This window comes from Silurus aristotelis, assembly GCF_946808225.1.
Source record: "Silurus aristotelis genome assembly, chromosome: 26".
Lineage (NCBI taxonomy): Eukaryota > Metazoa > Chordata > Actinopteri > Siluriformes > Siluridae > Silurus > Silurus aristotelis.
This window is the reverse complement of record NC_139599.1, coordinates 6,753,878-6,773,947: the sequence shown is the minus strand read 5'-3', so window position 1 is coordinate 6,773,947 and position 20,070 is coordinate 6,753,878. Positions and strand designations below refer to the sequence as shown.

Sequence of the window (20,070 nt, the reverse complement as noted above, 5' to 3'; positions counted from 1 at the left end):
TCGCCACATCACTACAGTTGCTCAAAACCTTTTCCTTTAGCAATGTCATTTGAAATCCTAATTCAGTTTCACTAAATCGAACTGATTATAAAATGATTCTGGATTTGCATTTGCTGCTGAGTGACAGTCCTGCCTCTCTACCAGGGCAGACTACTTCTTCAGGATTAGAATATTAATATCAGCCACAGAGGGCTGTTCTCAGGGTCTCCCTCTGTTGCTTCGTTCAGGTCTTGTACTTTTTCCTACCTGCTGGTGAGTCTCCCACTTACTTATTCCATTTGATGGGACATAAGCAGCAGAGTTTTGTGTCTGTTGGTTTTTGCAGCAGGGTCTACTGTTTGCTTTGCCCCCTGCTCTCAGACGACCACACGGCAGAAGAGGAAATATAACGACTACTCCGCAATGTTTACTGTGATGCGCGATGATGTAAATCCAGGCTTCTGGAAGTGCGTGTACAAGTTGTTCCGGTTCTGAACAATTTCAGAATTGTTTTAGGCCTGGCAGGGAAAAAAAAAAAAAAACCCTCTCCATTCTGCCTCAAAATCAATGACCGGTGACGTGAATATTACTGATTATCTCTTTATCAAGGCACCTGTTAGTGGGTGGGAAATATTAGGCAGCAAGTGGTAATTTGCCTTTATATTTGATGTGTTAGTAAGGATGTGGCCAAATTGTGATATCTAGACGACATCTTCAAAACTGCAGCGCTTACAGGATGTTTCTGGATTGCAGTGGTCAGTATCTATCAAAAGTGCTCTAAGGAAGGATCATTGGTGAACCGGCGACTCGTGTGCTCTGATCCAACAGACGACTGTTTTGGCAGCAAAATAGGAACCAACACAATATTAGACAGGTGGTCATAATGTTGTGCCTGATCAATGTATGTATTGTTTATTTTGTTACACATGGTCACGAAGAACAAGCCATATATTTGTCATAATGACCTGGTCAACCATGAGACAATAGTCCTAGAATACTATACTCCTACTCACCCGAGGGCTTGTTTGACAGCGAAGATTGAAAAAAGAAAAAATTAGTTCACTTTTTGGCACTGGAGTGTAAAGAGGATGATCATGACTTTCTAGGTTGCAAGACTTTGGTCCACTGCAAGGAATCAGTTCTGAAGGAAACTGCTGAATGTAGGACGTACACATCATTTATAACCTCTACCTTTCAGTATTTCCCCTCATACCTGCTCCTCAAGTCCTTGTGTATTGAAATCGTGAACACAGTCAAGCCGTTCTGTCTGCTTGACCCCCGTTCCTGATTTGTGAATTAGATCAGATCAGTGAAAATAAAGGTTTATGTTTTGTGGTGTGTCTGTAGGTGAATAGCTGAATGTTTGATGAAGCTTATTTGCTGTTCAGCTTTGCCACAATTGCACCAGATTTGTGCAACTCTGTTAAAACTTCATGTAGTATTTTAAATAACGGGAAAAAAAAAAAAAAAAAGGTCTGGTCGGTTTTAAAATCCAAACGAATACCACCATGCTGAGCTTTTCCGATTGACAGACAAGACGAGATGATGTGTCCTTGTCCTGTCTGGCTGTGTCGGGGTGCCAAAGTCCAGGGTTTACTATCTGAGTTATTGAGGATGAAGATGGAGTCCGTCACCAAATATTAGGAATATAATGTATATTTTTTTTGGACCTTTTCTATTCAGTGCAAGGCAAGTTTTCTCTCTCAGCTATCACTCATGCCATTGTGAGTCTTTGAACTGTGTTCTCGTCCTTGAAGGTTTTTCCGCAGTTCAAAAACGGACATAAAACCCGGCGAGTTCTTCAATGGACATCGTGGCTCCATTGAATTTATTTCAGTCGATTCAGTGTTTAAAGTCAGGATCTTTGTAGAACTTTGTGGATCTCAAGCTCTTTGCTGTATGTCTTCGAAATTGTCACTTACATAAAATCTATAGAGAACAATTTCGAGATGTTCAGAGTGAATTTGTGAAAATGATTGTCTTCGCGACTCCAAGTTTGGTCCTGTGTTTACCTCCGTAAATGCAAATCAGCAGTCAGTGTAGAAAACCTGAAGAAAATTGTTCGTCATTTTACTCTGTGATAGTCAATATATATTAAAAAAAAAAACCCCGTTACCGTGGTTACGCTCCGACAATGAGAAAGTTGCATCTGGTTTCTCCTTCAATAAAAGTGCCTTCAGTTTGTCCTTCAGGAGATTAGACCAACCGTGCAGTCGTGGCTTATGCAAAGAGAGGTGGCAGAATTGAGCAAGCCTTCCTGTGGGGCAGATAAGAAAGCTTATAATGTTCCCTCGACATGCAGTATTATGTTCTCCTCTGGGTGAGGATTTAACCTGTCGACTTAAACCATATACAGCACACCCTCTTCCTGCCCACATGCATCTTTTACAAACAAAATGGCTGCTTTTAAACATTTTACCCTCATATTCCCTTTTGTTTGTGTTTCAGAACAAACATTTAGAAACCATGTCCGTGTTTATGAAGGGTCTCGGATATAACTGGGTTTTGGAAGTTATGATCTGTTGGATTCACTGGCAGGCACGTCCAACCTCCAGAGGCATGATGGAGAAAATAGTGAATAGAATCCTAACTTTTTTACATAATTAAGAGGATGAAGGTGATGGATGGTGTGGATTTTAGAATTCGTAGGAAAACATTCTCTGGGAAACATTTTGTACAAAAAGGATGTTTTCAAATCAAAAAAGGGAAAGAAACAAAAGAGGCTTTCCAGGGAATTAAATTTGACAGTACAGGAAAGAAAACTAAGCATTTCCAAAACACTGATCAAAATGTTTGTGAACGAAATAGAAGTTCAAACCAAACAGTGTCTGTGTGGAACTGGTCTACCATTAAAACATTCCCTCAGCTTTTGCTTCTCTTCCGACTCTCTTTTGATCAGTATTTAAAATCAGACGATCTAAAATAAACTCCTCCCGTGTAAAATCCAAAAACGGTAAATACCCGGTGATGCTTCTGATTTAAGAAACAAAGCTGCAGTTTGCGATTTGTTTACTAAAATAAAGTGAATGCTTTATTAAATGTTAATTAAATCACAGCACACGATTAAAACAATGTGATTGGTCAGAGGGCTCATTGCAGCGGAGAACAATCCCTTAATTGTTTTATTTTTTAATTCATTGTTGATTATTTGACATTTATATCACAATAAGTAAAGTGAAAACATTATGATGATAGTAAAATCATTCCCTTTTCTCAGTATTAAAGTGCTGAAATAAATAACTTGCATCTACTATTTGCCAGGTTGAATATATTTCTATATTGTAGACACAATAAATGTACTTTTTTTTTTTTTTTTGGAGTTTGCTATTTGGAAACTAGAAAATTGTGTAGAATTTTTCTTATTATTTTACCTGGAATTTATGAGAGATGCAAACATTTGCATTCAACTTACTGATAACTTCATTGGCAATACACAATACTGAAAAACAAAAGGTTACAACTCACATATCAAAAATTGTTGTTTATTCGATTGAAAATAGTATAATAATATAATAATAATTAGTTTACATTCAATTCAAAGGCAAATTAAAACCAAATGAAATCGAAAAAAAACCTAATGTGAATCGTGGTTGAATCCATTTGGAACAAAATCTAATGGTGTTTTCCTACGGCTGCTTCTGTCAGGAGTTTCTACACAGCAGATCGTCGGATTGCGGATTTAATTCGGCACAGGTTGTACGCCGGATGCCTTTGAGGACACAAACCTCCCATTTTAACTGGGTGTGGGATTGGCTTCTGAGAGTAAACTGGCTTGGGCAATGGCCCAATGGCAGGGTTGGTTCCTTGCCTACAGAATCTAACCTGGTTTACATTGGGGTGATCAACATCCACTGGTCCATCTATATTTATACTATTAAAAATAGTATTATTCATGTAATAAGTGTAAACACCATTGGGTTTTAAAAAGCCATTTATAGAAGTAATGCACCAATTTTCCAAGAGGTAGTGAACCATTAATTCAGAGTTGACGAGACCCCAAATATGTAACCTCTTCTCAAACATTCCTGCTGAGCATATTTACAATTCAGGCATTTGGCAGACTCCCTTATCCAGAGCTTCTTACAGTTATCTCATGCATACAATGGAGCAGTTGAAGGAAGTTCCTAGTTCAAAAGTCCAGCAGTGGCAGCTTAATGGGGCTGGGATTTGAAAGTCCAACATCTTAACAAATGAGTTGCCCCCTTTCCTTGATAAGCCAACTTCATGTCCAAGTTTAGGATTTCTATTAATAATGAGATACAAATGCAGTCATTTAAAAAAATATATATATAATCACAATCGTCTACTCATTAATCCTGGTCCATTCAAAAGACTGAAAACAACTCAGCACTTCATCATGATCTATAACCCACTGCCAAAGAGCTTATCAAGTATCTCATTAGTAAACCAGCATAATGATATACAGTATAGAGTGGTTTTTCACTTGTTAGTCCGAAATGTGTGTGACTTTATAGTCTAAACAAATGTATACAGTATGTGGTTACTATTTAAGTAGTTTTTCCCAGATGTGATTTACCGTACAGTAATTTATAGGTTCCATTGAAATTAATGATCGATAATAACCCCAGTTTTCCTGCAATCTAATCTAACCATAAAAAAGCCTTTTGTAGGTTTGTATTTGTGTTTTTATTTTTTTAAAAGCCGAAGTAGCTGTTCTGAGGGTTCGTAAACAAGGCCGGAATGCAGGTCATGCCTGGAACGTCGGGAAAACAAAGAGACGCTTGAAATGCTTATTACAACCTGAAGACATAACAGACTTCTTTCATGCTTCGGAACCCGAAACGAAATAACACTGTTCCTAACCATAAAAAGATACACGGCCACCGAGTCGAATGTGAATTGTAAACATTAAGGGAGAAGCTGAAATGCTGGGTGTCTGATCAATGTAAAAAAAAAAAAATAAAACGATGCGTGGTGAGGAAAGTTCATTGCAGGTTCGGAAACTGAACTGGGGTTTTGGTTGCTGTAGAGGCAGTGAGGAGAAAATGCAGTGTATCTACTTTTGTACAAAGCAGCTTGAGAATGGTGCCACTGTAGTAGTATTGTAATAGAGCTGTTCACCTCATACACCTGCGAAATCCTGGTATTCATGGCAATATAAGCTCGATAAAATGAGCGGGATAATTGCTTATTTGTGGGTAAGAAAAAATGTAAATCTTCCCTGAATTATGAAGCCAGAAATCTGATCAAAAACTGGTTTGGATAAGGCACTGTTTTGAATCAAACATATTTGAACTTATTTTTACAGTAAAAGATTGTAGAGTCTCTCTCTCTCTCTCTCTCTCTCTCTCTCTCTCTCTTAACCTCAACATGGCAGCCAGGCTGAAGGTTTCACAGGCAGGGGTATTTGGCCCATGTGGACAGGACACCTGTCTCATTGGCGATCCTCCAGTACCGCTCTTTCAGAAGGAAAGCTCCTGATTTGGGTTGCCGCTGCCGGGTGAACATGCCCTTCTTGTTGCCCACCACACGAGTGACACCTGGAGAGACAGAATGAGAAAATAGGATTATCCAAGGAATCAAACACGCTGCCATCGCAAGCATGCTGCCATCGCTAATGAGGTGGTGCAACACAACAGCACTGTCTGTATCTGCTTCAAATACTTTCAGATCTGTATTATTGTTATTTTTTATTTAATCCCAAGATGAGCATTTATTTCGTTTTTTTTGGTTTGGGCTGATCACTGGACACAACTCAAGTGGAAGAAAGTATCTGCCGCTTCTGCATATATGAGCTCATCGATTGGCTACTGTCGCTGTGATTGACAGAGTGATAGTAATGCCCCTCCCACTCAGACAGATGCTCTGCCCCAGTCGTCTAGCCATCACAATTCGGACCTCGTCAAACTCACTCATGCTTACGCTCGCCCAATTCTCCTGCTTCTAACATGTCAACTTTGAAGACAAAATGTTTACTTGCTGCCTAATAGATCCCACCCACTAACAGATGCCACTATAAAGAGATAATCAGTGTTATTCACTTCACCAGTCATAATGTCACAATGTAAATCAGTGCAAAATAATCTGGGCCCCTATATTGCAGAAAAGCAAAAACCTAATTTTCTAACTATACATTTGATGCATCCCTCAGGATCCCAGTCCTGTTAGGATCTAGTCTGACAGATTCCAGCACTTGTCAAGTTTTCAACATGAAACATTAAGAATGACCTGAGAACCTGGAATTAAGGAATGTTCTCGAACAGGTTTTTGTTCTTTATGGTTCTGCAGCTATAAACAGCATTTATACCAACCCAGCTCCAGCCCAACCCAGCTCCAGGTAATAATACAAAAATGCTGTCAGTATTAATCAGTGTGTGTGTGTGTGTGTGTGTGTGTGTGTGTGTGTGTGTGTGTGTTGGAGCTGGCTGTCTGCGTGACACCGCTCTTATGGGATTCATGCTGCTGCTAAACTGTTCCAATTACTCCACTCATTTCAACATTTACCATTACGTTCCTTCGAAAAACCGTGGCACTTAAGATCCTAACCGTGACACTCGTTTGACCATGCTGAGAATCTCATTCATACTCCAGGCACATTCTCCACTTGTACTTTAAGAGCCTGCGTGAGACTCGACTTGTTCCGTCTTGAGAAAAGATCCAGGACAGCGTGATATTTAAAGTTGCAATTATATTAAGAAGTAGTCCATGTACTGTCGCAAACACAGCGTCCACTAACAGTCTCATACAGTGGCAGAGTACAAAGTGTTATGAAGTGATGATCACTAATCTGTTCTTAATAATGAATGGAAGAAAAGGATGCATGTGCATTTTTTCTTACCCTGAGCGGTCAAGAAGTCGGCAAAGTTCCAGATAAGCTCTCCTACGACAAACTCCTTCCTCTTTTGATCGAACACTTTGTGGTAGTTCTGCAGGACGGTTTTCTGGTACTCCTCGGTAAACATAAAAGGGGGATCCTGGATGAAAAGAAAAAAAAAAAAGGATACATAGGAAGGTACAAATGGTACAATCCAGCTTGAGCCTTATAGCATTTGGAGTGGTGACTTGATATACACTATATAAACAAACATATTAGGACACCTGAACTAGGAGACCCAAACCTGTTCCAGCAGGACAATGTCCTTGTGCACAATTATTAGATGGGTTTCATGTGTTGGCATAGAAGATCTTGAGTAGCCTGATATAGAGCTCTGACCTCAACCCTATTGAATGAATTGGAACTGCACCCCAGACCTTCTCATCCTACAGCACCACCCGGCTTTTCTAATGTCCTTATGGCTGAATGAGCACAAATCTCCACAAGTACGCTCCAAAATCTAGTGGAACATCTACCTATAAGAGTGGCGGTTGTAATAATAGCAAATGGGGACTAAATGTGGAAGATGTTCAAAAAGCACGTATGGCCAGTGTGATTTTAAAGTTAATACAGAAACATGTTACACTCGCCATCCATTTTAATCAGAACACCTGCACATTCATGCAGGTATCTAATCAGCCAATCATGCGGCGGGAGCACTATGCATAATATCGTACAGATACAAGCCAAAGGTTTAGGACTTAATATTCAAATTAAAGATGAGAATTTGGTAAAAAGCGTGGCTTTTGGTACAAGGAAATTTTATACGCAACAGTGTCTAGAAAAAAAAAGATGTTGATACTGATTTCATTTGCTTGGCAACAGCCAAAATGTCTTATTCTAATTAACTGATTAAATGTAAGAATTTGACTCAAAAGAGGACTCGCACTGAAAATAAAAGGATAAGAATTTTAAAAGATTAATCTCCGTCACTGCTGTGAATTGACCATCACACAGAATATGAAGAATATCAAACATTTTAGGAGTCAGGTGTCCACGGTACCAGCACAATGATAAAATCCGCCCCCCCAAAAAAAAAGATTTAATTTTTTTGTAAATATCGCACACCCCTACCTCCACCTCAATGTTTGCTGATTTCTGCATCCTTGGATGCTTTTCTGCTGGTTGCAAAGAGTGATTTAGTTACTATATCCTCCCTGGCAACTCAAACCAATTAGCCCATTTTCCTCTGGCCTCTCTCATCAACAAGGCATTTCCACTGGCAAACATCCGCTCACTGATTGCTTTTTTTTCTCCCACCATTCTCTGAATAGTCTAGAGATTAGGAACAGCCCAGATCAGTTGTATCTGAAATACTCAAATCATCCCACTTATTATACAAATTTCTGTGCCACGGTCAAGGTCAAAGAGTCTCCCCTCCCCCCCATCATTTTGATGTTTGATGTGAACATTAACTGATTGTACTGCTGCCATATGACTGGCTGATCAGCTGCATGAATAAACAGGTATACAGGTGGCTGGTGGGCAGTAATAAAAAGTCAACACAGTCAACAGTCAACCCCCTGATAATTCGCGGTATGGAACTTGCGGCTCGGAAAATTCGCGGGTTCTTATTTGGAACCTAACTAACAGCAAGCATCTCAAAATTGGCGGGATTCTGAGCGGGACCCAATGTTCAGGAACGTTCGGAATAACATAACATTTTAAGTTTCTAAGGTGACAATGTCCAGATTAATTCACTAAAGGTACCATGGGGTTGCGGAAGTGCGTCCAAAATGTTCGGATTTTCGGAAAGCTCTCTTAGAACGTAACCCCCATGAGTCCCAGGTGTTCACTGCAGTCACAAAGACACTTGGAAGAAATCCAGATTTTTGTTCAGTGTTCTCAGAAAACCTGTCAGGTTATGCTGTTGTTGTAACTAAAACCTGTATTTTTTTTTTTCTTTTCCGAAATGTAGATTTTTTTTATATTTTTGTGTCAAACTAAATATGTCTACATTTTGCTAGCCAAGTTTAAGTATACCGGTACTTACGGAATTTTTCAATACAGTTTTCTCGCTTTTGGAAGTAACCAGACTTTGAAATGCTGGAACTTTGTTACATGTAGAAGTAAGTTGTCACCATATGAAAGCTTTTTTCCACGGCACACTTAACATCTTTAATGAAAAATTTATTACTTACATTATGTAGTCCTGCTACAGCATCTGCCCCGTACTCGCTCTGTATGATCGGCTTCTTGTATTTGCCGTACCAGTCGTCAAACTGAGTGTGCAGCTGGATGGAGATGACCTCCAGATGCCCAGGGTCATGGTACCAAGAGAAGTAACTGTTCACGCAGATCACATCCACGTAGGGAGCCTGAGGAAATGCAGTACAGGCTAAAAACGTGTACTTTTGCTCATTAACGGTTCAGTCTTGCACAGTTGTTTGCATTGTAGTGTTACTAGGAATTATACTGCAAATAATCTATAGCCATTTTCACACTATTTGCTCCTAAAGACTTACTATTATCTTATGGCACCTTAACAGCTTTTTTTCTGAATATTATATTCACTAACCCATGCCAATTTATAATGTAGATTGAAAATGTGAATTTAAAAGATTTTTCCAACCCCATTTTCTCCTGAACCTGCAATTATATACCCATTATATCGCCAAGCCACCAAGTGGAGAGGACAAAGACGATCATGTTCTTACTTCAAAACGCATGCCGCTAGCCAGTCTAGTCTAGTCATTTTACTGTTCATTCTACTGCCCTCTTCCACATACATGAGTTCATGATTGGCTAGTTTGACTGTGGCTTTAAAACATAGTGAAAAGACAGATTTTTTGTTGTTCATTGGCTCCCAGTCGTGGATAGTTGTAGCATCGTCAGAATCCCAACAACAAAAACATTGCAATTTTTAATTAGGTTTCAATCAAGGTGTATTCAGTTCTATTCAGCGTTCCATTCAATTATACTATAATCACTTGATTGAACCCTTTAAATGTAAAAACATAATACATTTTTCTAAATACACTACTCAATTTAAAGAAAAGCACCATTTTTGGTGAATGTTCCACCAGAGACCTGATAATGTAGTATGTTCTAGAAATGACCCAGAAGCTAAAGCTTGAGAAACCTAGGTACGCTAATGTTAGCTCTGGTTTTTCCTTGCTGAAAACGCTGATATACGACACCATTGCCTGATAAAAGAGAAAATGCTGCAAATATGCTCTCTCGACAATACCGCAAGACGTCAGCAGTTTTAAAATGCTGAGTCGCTGATAAATTGTGAATTTAGAAAATACGTCGGAAAAATATTAGATATTAATCGAAAAACTCCAAAAACTTGCCCCTTTTCTAACCAATCAAACCAAATAATTTACTTATTAGAGTTTGAGAGGTTCAGGCTGAGTTCTTGAAGTTGGCTGTGAGCAATTGTGCTGACAGACCTGATGCCTGAAGTATGCCATTGCATACTTGGTTAACTTTGGCATGAGGAAGTGAATCAGCAAACAAAACTAAAACAAACTTATTGATAGTATCAGTACGCATAACGTGTAGCGTTCGTTTATTAGGAACACCTTTGCGTGTGCTAAATCGACTCCTATCTACCATTATCTTACCATGTTGCAGCAGTGATGTTCATCACTCGAATCATTTTCTAGAATGAGGAAGTAATGTGATCTCAGTGACTGATGTGACTGTTGGTGCCAGACAGACTGGTCTGGGGTGTTGCGGAACGACTGACGAAATGGTTCAAGTGGACATGAATGCCACGGTAGCTCAAACAACCACTCATTCAAATCAAGCCTCTCATAACATGCACCAAATCAAACTTTGACGTGAATGGGCTACAACAATAGGATCCCATCAGGTTCCATTCATCACCAGGAATGGCATGTAACTGTGGGCAGTTGATCAAAATGTGACTGTTGTTGATGAAAATAGCGACTGGTTTGATGGATCTCAATTTACATACATGGCATTTAGCAGACGCCCTTATCCAAAGCGATCGACAAAAGTGCTTTGAAGACACAATCTATCAATGAATAGATCAACACTGGTTCACTAGCTTTGAATACTATCAACGTAAAACTCTGTTGGGAGAATTTATAGCACACTTAAAAATTTTACATATAAAAAAAAAAAAGGAAAATCAGTTCGTTTAAGTGTTTCAGGAAGAGGAAAGTTCGTTCCACCACCCTGATGTAAGGACAGAGAGTCTTGATACCTACTTATTACCTATTCAAATTTTGCTGCAACATGCAGATAACAAGGTTAGAATTTGCATGAATCTATAGACTTGTGTATCGTTTGGATTCTACAGAATATTTTGGTGACCACATGCATTCCTTCAAAATTTCAATTATGGCTAATTCCAGCACCTTGAATCTGTGCTAGTACCAGAGCTGCAATGACTGTTCAGCTGAAAAACCTGCCGCATTATGCCATACAATCATGTCAACATGGACCAGAATATCAAAGGACTGTTAACAACACCTCGGAGTATCCATGCCACAAAGCCACAAAGAATTCAGATTCTTCTGGAAGTAGTCCTACTTAAAATCAGAATGGTGTTCCAAAGACAGTGAATATACACCGATCAGGCGTAACATTGTGACGTTATAACATTATGACCGGTGACGTGAATAAAGATTATCTCTTCATCGTGGTAACTGTTAGTGTGTGGGGTCTATCAGGCAGCAAGTGAACATTTTGTCCTCATAGTTGATGTGTTAGAAGCAGGAAAATTGGGAAAGCGTAAGCATGAGTGAGTTTCACAAGGGCCAGATTGTAATGTCTAGACGACTGGGTCAGAGTCTCTCCAAAACTGCAGCTCCAAGGAAGGAACAGTGGTGAACCGTCGACAGGGTGAACGAGGCTCATTGATGCACGTGGAGAGCGAAGGCTGGTCCGTGTGGTTCGATCCAACAGACGAGCTCCTGTAGCTCAAACTGCTGAAATAGTCAATTCTGTTAATGCTCGACGGGTCAGGACTGTTTTAATAGCGAAAGGGGGACCGACACAACATTAGTCAGGTGGTCATAAAATGATGCCTGGTCGGTGTATAGGTCTTATGCAATTTGCACTGAATGCACTGACTCCATTGTCTATGTTGGACCTTTGTAGTTTTCATATTCAATTCAATAATAATTTATGTAATTGACTTTGGAGAACGAGAGAAGCCTGAATAGATGTGAAATTATGAGTAAGAAAACAGACTCACCCCTAAGTCTCTGGCATAGTTACTGTCTGTGATGAAGGTCACCAGACGTGTCGGATCCAAAGATTTTGTGTACGTTATCAGCTGCCTGCAGAGAGAAATGAAAATGACTTTACTCAGACACTGATAGTAAGCCTAGCGTTGGGTCAAAGTTAGTTTTATCAGAAAAAAATATCATGCAATAAATACAAGAGACGTTTTTCTCATTTTGAGTCTTTTCCTGAAAAGAAAGAAGTGAACATTGAACTCTGTATATAAAGCAGTTTCTCCAACTACCAGACGCAGATCAAAGTAGGAAGCATTCATTTGAGCAATCACATGACGTTCGTTCATTACATTTCTGAATTTGATGCTTGTAGGAAGGTATGTTTGGTGTTGTGTGGGAGTCTTTCCTTGATGCATTCCTGTATTTACTCAACCTGAACTTTGCCTACACACACCTCGCAGCCACACACACACACACACACACACGTGTACAACAAAAAGCTCTAAAACAGGATGCTTTTAACTCCAGTAGTTATGTGAATGTAAAGAAGATTGTATGCACAAAGACACGCCTGAATATATATTACAAAACTGCTGAACACTATTCTTTCGTAAGTTCTAGTCACTAGTCTCCCTCTGCAGTTTGTACACTTCACGACAGAAGAACGGTTGTAGGTAAAGTTCAGGCTACAACTTATATTGGAGTCAACAAACTGGACAAAAATCATTAATATGCTTTACAATTCATTGTATAATTGTATAATTATACAATTTTGCAAGCATTTAAAAAATTTTTTTTTACAAATTCCTGGAAAACTCGTTATTTATAAAATCTCCCTAGTTATTATAATACATTATGTCATAACTGTTATACAAATACTGACAAACTTGCAAAAATCTATCAAGCAACTGGAATATTTGTCATCACTGGTGGACAGTAACAAAGTAAATATAATTTGTTACTGTACTTAAGATGTTTTTCTGTTCGGGGAGACTTTTACTTTAACTTCACTGCATTTCAAAATCAAACATCGTACTTTTTACTCGACTACATTTTGCAAAATCAGTCCTTTTTATTTATGAGCGGATAAAAACATAACCGGTCAAACACGCAGCAATCCACAGATTAGTGTAAAGCGCACTCTCGGTTTTATACTTGTTTTTATTGACGCTTGGTGGCATTGACTTATCACCAACATACAGTTCAGCAGCAAGCAGAACATTTCCAAAGGAATAAATGATGGAAGAAACTCCTGATTCAAACTCGCCGCAACACCCGTGACCTTATTTGTGAATTTTTGTTTTTGTTTTTTTTTATCGTTGAAAATAAGGTTTTGGTCACATGACCATTTTAATTAATATAATTTTCTGTTTGACTTATTAATATCATTCTATTATTAGATTGGTGTGTTAAGAGCAACAGAGTCTTTTAAGCAAAACTTTAAATTGACAATAAGAACATTAGAGCCATGATAAATCATTGTACTTTGGATACGTAGGTACATTTAAAGGCAAATACTTTTGATCAAGCGAAAGTGTAAATGTAGGGACTTTTATTAATTCATACTTGAAATAGAAGCCTGCTGGTGGCATCTCGGATGCCGGCTCATTGGCTACAGACCACATGACCACAGAGGGGTGGTTTTTATCCCGCCTCACCAGCTCCTTCATGACGACAAGGTGATGGGCCAGCGAATTGTTATCAAAGCTGCGTCTGAAGAGGAAGTGCGTAAATAATTATTAAAGCAACTGTGGACCACAACTGGTATGTTATTTATACACAAGAAATTTTTATTGTATAACTTACATGTCTTTGATACCCACTCCGGGGCACTCGTCTATAATCACGATACCGTGGCGGTCGGCCATCTGCAGGATCTCCTCAGCATACGGGTAGTGACTAGTACGAAACGAGTTTGCACCCATCCACTTCATCAGGTTAAAATCTTTCACGATGAGCGGCCAGTCGAAGCCCTTCCCTCGTATCTACAGCACAGGACGAAATATATTTACTGTATAATCACCACATACGGCTGCAAACCTACATAAAATTGCTCATTGTGGCTCATTGATTTCATCAACATGGGAGCATATTCGAAAAAAGCAGAACCTCAGTAAAGTGTTTTTACAGGATCTAGTGCGACATGGTTAGAAAATTTGCTCACAATCATACACTATGGATGAGCTAGATTGATTTTTCAAATTGCCCTGTTCACCCACCCCCAAAAACAAAACGCCATAACCCTTAAAAGTTAGAAAAATAGCCTTAAGAGAGAGAAGGAACTGCCTTCCTCTCTCTGAGAATTTTCTTACCCACAATAGCATAACATCAACCAAATCAGAGACCCAAATAACCAATTAATAAGATATGATTAAATTATATATATGATATATGATGATATATATACTATGAATAGTGTTTCTAGACAGGCTTAAAACAAAAGAACAAAAGACAGGCTTAAAACAAAAGAAACCGCTGTAAACTGTAAATTTTTTTTTAGATCCCAATTTAAAGAAGAAAATTATTAAACCACATTTCAGGAGCTTTGCTGCCCTCTGGCGGCACTCACATCTGCATCCTCGTGTTTGTTGACTCCGTGGAAGTAGAAGGGTTTGTTGTTGATGAGGAACTGTGTGCTGGTGACACTGACGGTACGAATACCCACAGGCAGCCTATAGTAATCCACAACACCACTTTCCGCTGTGAGCTGAACCTGTGCGAATGCAGTTAATCCATGTCAAACATCTAAAAGTAAAATCAAACAATATTCACAAAAACAGCATTTCCCAACCCTTTTTCCCCCATTCACTGTACACTTGGTCATTGATGTGTTGAAAGGTTGTTTAGTGTACTCATAATTGCTTTTCGAGATGTGAGGTGTCCTGGAATTTCTCAAAATTTCAGCCCGTTGGATCTGCTGGTGTGGGTTTTATCCAGCTTACTAAAATGATTATTTGCATATTGTGCAGGAATCTCTAGTTCATTGTTTTGTGAGTAACTTACAAGAAAAAGGGGAATCTAAATCCAAAAAATGTACATCCTTATCTTTTTGTATTTTAAATATTTAAATGCTAAAAGTGTCAATATGGGGGTCAGAATATGTGGTTCATTCCCACACACAAATTACCACAATTATACCTCCATAGAGTAAAGATATCCTGGGTTCTGGTGCATCAGAAAAGGCCACCACAGATTGACTTCAGGCACTTTGAGAACTCCAAGGGTTCCATTAGAAGTGGCCACACATCGTCCATCTTTATCCATGAGCGTGACCTTTACAAATGGCTTGGCACTGCCCCTGGGGGTCACGTTATAATTCACTATGCCTACAAACAAACAAACAAACATCTAATTCTGTGTATCCGAGCTGAAGTTTTTTAAAAACAAGATTAAATCAAATTAAAACCATGAAACTATAGAAAATGTTATGATTATTCTTACCGTAACATGTTAACATAAAGACAGAAATGTTATCACTAACCAGTGCTATCTGAGAAGGAAGTAGTCACAGTGATGTCATCGATGTACGCCTTCGGAGTTGTGTACAATACCACGGAGCGATGTATACCCGCGTAGTTAAAGAAATCGAAGTTGGTGTTTTGAATGAAGTAATTTTTAGGATATCTGGATTAAATACAAAATAAGAAATGTTTGTGTGCTGAAAAACTAGGAGAGACTGATAGTGCTACGAATACCCAGATGATGTTCTCAAGCTAAAACAAAAAAACCTAAGCACAGATCTATAGACACGTTTTACATGAAGGGGCGGAGCCAGGGCTGAATTTGCATATTGTTAGAACCATGGCACTGTTAACAAATCTGTCTGATCAGAAGTTGTTGATATCTGCATCAGCAGCTCTGCAATTTCAATCACCAGTTTATATTAATTCATGTATTCCAAGATACTGGTTCTATAGTAACTGCTCATTCACAAGGCAGACTATATTATTGCAATAAATAATAAATAAATAAGTACAAATTGTTCATAGGAACACATTTCTTTAAACTCTCCAATGTGAGGGTTTGCTTAAAAAAAAAAAAAAAAAAAATTTTTTTTTTTAAAGTTTCAGGACAGAGAACTTTGTGCTTTTTTTTTTTGACATTTTTGAGAAGAAAGAGGGAAAAAAAACAAAACAAAAAAACAAAAAACTTAAAGCTGTTACAAAAATATATATAACACAAAACTACTTGTATTGCAAATCCTCCAAAACAATAAATACAACTACAATCTTAAAAAAAAATATAATTCTAGATTATAATTACATTTATATCAAATTCAGAGAGCATCAGTAAACCAATCTGGTTCTATATTAGGACACATTAGTAAAGTTCTGTCTATGATATTCTATTATATATAATGTCTGCACACCCAGGGCTCTGAAACAGCTCTTACTTGGTAGGGTCGTTCATGTACTGGATGGTTCCTGGTGGAAGAGTGTGCAGGTCCAGGGTGTTATTAACAGCGATGGTGATGCGAAACGGCATAGTCGCGTCCATCCGGATCGCATCAGTAATATTCGCTTCAAAGGGAAGATGGCCGCCCTCATGCTCCATCACCTGGACTCCGTTCACCCACTGGCAACATGGATCATAAATCTTATTTATTGCACATTTAAAGTGAGGAACCTGTGAAACAATCAGACTGCTGGCTGTATTTTTTAAACATAAAAAACAAACTAGCACTGGTTTCCTGATTTGTATGTGCCATTTTTTTTTTATTTGGCATGAATATTTCATTAATCAAACACCCTCTGTCTGATCAGAATTTTGGTTACAATTCCATAATTATAACCCTTCACAATATATATGATATACAGGGTTTTTTTTATATTGAGCACAATATTGCATGAAATAAAGATTTTCTTTCTAACAAAAAAAAAAAGCAAGCTATTTCTTCTAACCAGACTTCAGAAACTCATCTGACCATCTCTTGTTCCACGGGAAAATTAGAATCAATGAACATAAGTAAAATACCCTTTTTTTTTAGATCCCAATTTAAAGAAGAAAATTATTAAAACACATTTCATGAGCTTTGCTGCCCTCTGGCGGCACTCACATCTGCATCCTCGTGTTTGTTGTTCCGCATATAAAAAGGGCGAATAAATGAAGTGTAACAACAAGCATCTTACAGAGACTTCATCATTTATGTTAGACACTGATTTAAAAACTGTATCAATACTTTATAAACTTACAACCACTGCATAGTAGTGAGCGCTTCCCACTCTCAGCATAATCCTTGTGTCCTTGTTCTGAAGCCAGTGCTGAGGGATCCATGCCTCCTTCTCGTACCACACCCAGCCGATGAAATCTCTCAGGTTAGGGTTCTGTGTTATGTCGTTGAAGCTGGAGGGTACTGGCATGTCGATGACCGGACCGGACTGGAGTTGGACACATGCACAGACACAGAGATGATGATCGGGACAGGTTTGTTAAAGTCTATGCTCAGGTTAAACATTTTCAGTGGATTACTTTAACCAATTTTACAATGAAGGCTGGAATGGCATGGTCAGATTTATACAATTTAATATACATGCATTGGTTTCATACAAGTGGTTCAAATAATTTCTACAGAAACTCACAGGGACTTGATAGATTCAACAATATTTTTTATTGTTTGACAAAGAGAAATGTATAAAATCGCTAATACAATACTTCCTTATCATTTTTCATTAAAACATTTTTTACAACTTGTTACAATTCTTTTTTTAGAAACATTTAAACAAATTTCAGTATTTCACATGTCCACTTAATTTAAGGTTTCACACCAATATCACAAATTTGCTTGCATTTAAACACACTAAAGAAAAAAATAAATAAAAAGAGGAGCTACTGAGCAACTCATAAAATAGCTCAACATTCGAGATCATCATAGAGCCAACACCAGCTTCTCCATGCCTTCAAAAGTTCAAAGAATCCAATGTCAAGACTCTACATGAAGTGGTATCCAAATGGCACCAGTACGTCTCTAGATGGTCCTGGATGTTTGCGGTGTCGGCGTCTACTCTTTGAAGGTCCATAATCTTCATGAGGTGGGATACGACTGGAGTTGGCGCAACCTCAGGATGCCGCGAGGTGATCGGCTATGACCTCAAGCCTACTGAACACCCTTTGGGATCAATTGGAACACTGGCTGCACCCCAGGTCTCCTCACCCTACATCAAGGCCTGACTTTATTAACACCCTTGCGGGTGAATGAGCATAAATCTCCACAAGCACACTCCAAAATCTAGTGGAACATCTTCCCAGAAGAGTGGAGTTATTATAACACCAAATGGGGACTAAATGTGGAATTGGATATATAAAAAATAAGATATGAGTCTTTTGGGCAGGTGTCCACAAACCTTTGTCCATATAGTGTATTTAACATTTTTGAAGGTGTCGCTAGTGTCTGTGTTACTTTGTAACACTCAGCGAGTTTTCCTCCACAGGATGGTCTTCAGAGAATTCTTCTGCTTTTTTCATTCTTTTGCATACAAAGTGTGTGAGAGGAAGGAAGGAAGGAAGGAAGTGTGAGCTACAACACAAAGGATAACAGGAACCAACTTGTCTGATTGAGATTCCACAATGTTTTAAATAAAAATGGTGTGTGGTGGCAGAACCCTGGTGCACAGTTAGCTGTTAAAATTGTACCACTTTGTTCCACATGGCACATTTTCAGGTCAAAAGCACTCAGGTTCTAAAAAAATGATGTGAAAAATGTTTGATTTCCAAAAATCCTCAATCTTTCTGATTAATACATAACAGGGCTGGAGACTGTCTGATGTGACTAAATATTATATCATGATACTGTAGATCCTGATAACTTAAAGTATTATGATATAATATTTAGTCACATAATTTACTCCATTAATTTGCACTGCCTCCTTTATATGAGTAAACAACAGTGTGTGACAGGGTTGTGCGTCAGAGTTGTGTGTCAGGTTTGTGTACTGGTTGTGCATTAGTGTTGTGTCAGTGTTGTGCGTCAGTTCTGTGCGAGAGTGGGTGTTGTGTGATGGTTGTGCATTAGTGTTGTATGACAGGATTGTGTAATGGTTGTGAATTAGTGTCATGTAACAGGGTCGTGTGTCAGTTGTACATTCGTGTTGTGTGACAAGGTTGTGTGATGGTTGTGCGTCAGGTCTGTGACAGAGCGGGTGTTGTGTGATGGTTGTGAATTAGTGTCTTGTAACAGGGTCGTGTGTCAGATGTACATTAGGGTTGTGTCAGTGTTGTGCGTCAGGTCTGTGACAGAGCGGGTGTTGTGTGACAGTTGTGTAATGGTTGTGTGTCAGTAATTTATGTACCTCAGCTAGCGGGCGTTTAAACCAGAACTGGTCGAAGCCCTGGTTCCTGTTTGGAGAGAAATCAGCTCTGAAGCTCCACAGTCCGTTGATCTCCTTCACCTCCCGCGAAAGAGACTCCTGAGGGAAAAGCATCCCGCCATCCACCGACTCGCCCAATTTCCACACAGCAGCAAGACATACAACATTTAACAGCCACATTGTTACCACTTTGTGTTTGCAGTGAGCAGAAGCGCCTCTCCTGCTGAACTGTGCGTTTCTCCCTCACTTCCGCTATCTTTCACGTGTCACGTGGTCACGTGGTTACCACCCGCGTGCGCTAGTAAGGCTAACGGCGAGCGCTCCGCCATCTTGAAAAGGGCGTCAGTTCCTATTTGAGCCTTTCCCTTTATTTGGAATGGATCGTGTAATGTTTATCATCGCATCAAAGATGACAAAAGTAGGCGGTGAACTGATACAAGAAAAATCTACTTAAATACAGTAGCAAAGTATTTGTACTTCATTAGTTTCATTGGGGTTAACATGGATGAGACAGAGGGAGTCAGTGATGTAAACATGACTGAGACCAGAGACATTCCTGATCACCTGATCATCCTCCTCATCCTCCTCATCATCATCATCTTTTCTCTGCTTGTGTTCTAGATGGTGGATGTTCAGCCTCGATACATTCATTAGATAGCGAAATATGGAATTCGTTTGTATTAATATATTAATATGATGTGTTCAGTTACCAGCGTGACACCAAAACACGTGGTTGTAATTGCTACTTTTTTCTTAGCTACATGTAAGTGCCCAAACTTCTTTACTTTCACTTGAG

General features: G+C 38.9%; 1 protein-coding gene across 2 annotated transcripts; it reads right to left on the bottom strand.

The window, feature by feature from the left end:
• Window positions 1–3,445: 3,445 nt before the first annotated feature.
• Window positions 3,446–19,549, bottom strand: gusb (glucuronidase, beta). Of its 2 annotated transcripts, none has more exons than XM_083531873.1 (12): window positions 19,257–19,549; window positions 16,945–17,348; window positions 16,364–16,889; window positions 15,452–15,594; window positions 15,109–15,296; window positions 14,540–14,683; window positions 13,777–13,955; window positions 13,537–13,683; window positions 11,988–12,072; window positions 8,956–9,132; window positions 6,779–6,914; window positions 3,446–5,480 (listed from the first exon to the last, which is right to left on the bottom strand). In XM_083531873.1, exons 3-12 carry the CDS (start codon window positions 16,705–16,707, stop codon window positions 5,332–5,334), a joined length of 1,692 nt encoding a protein of 563 aa, XP_083387999.1. In that variant the 5' UTR covers window positions 16,708–16,889; window positions 16,945–17,348; window positions 19,257–19,549; the 3' UTR covers window positions 3,446–5,331. The 2 variants fall into 2 exon arrangements, with proteins under 2 accessions (XP_083387999.1, XP_083387998.1); XM_083531872.1 differs by having other exon boundaries at window positions 16,364–16,545; window positions 17,163–17,348; window positions 19,257–19,548.
• Between the last annotated feature and the right edge of the window lie 521 nt (window positions 19,550–20,070).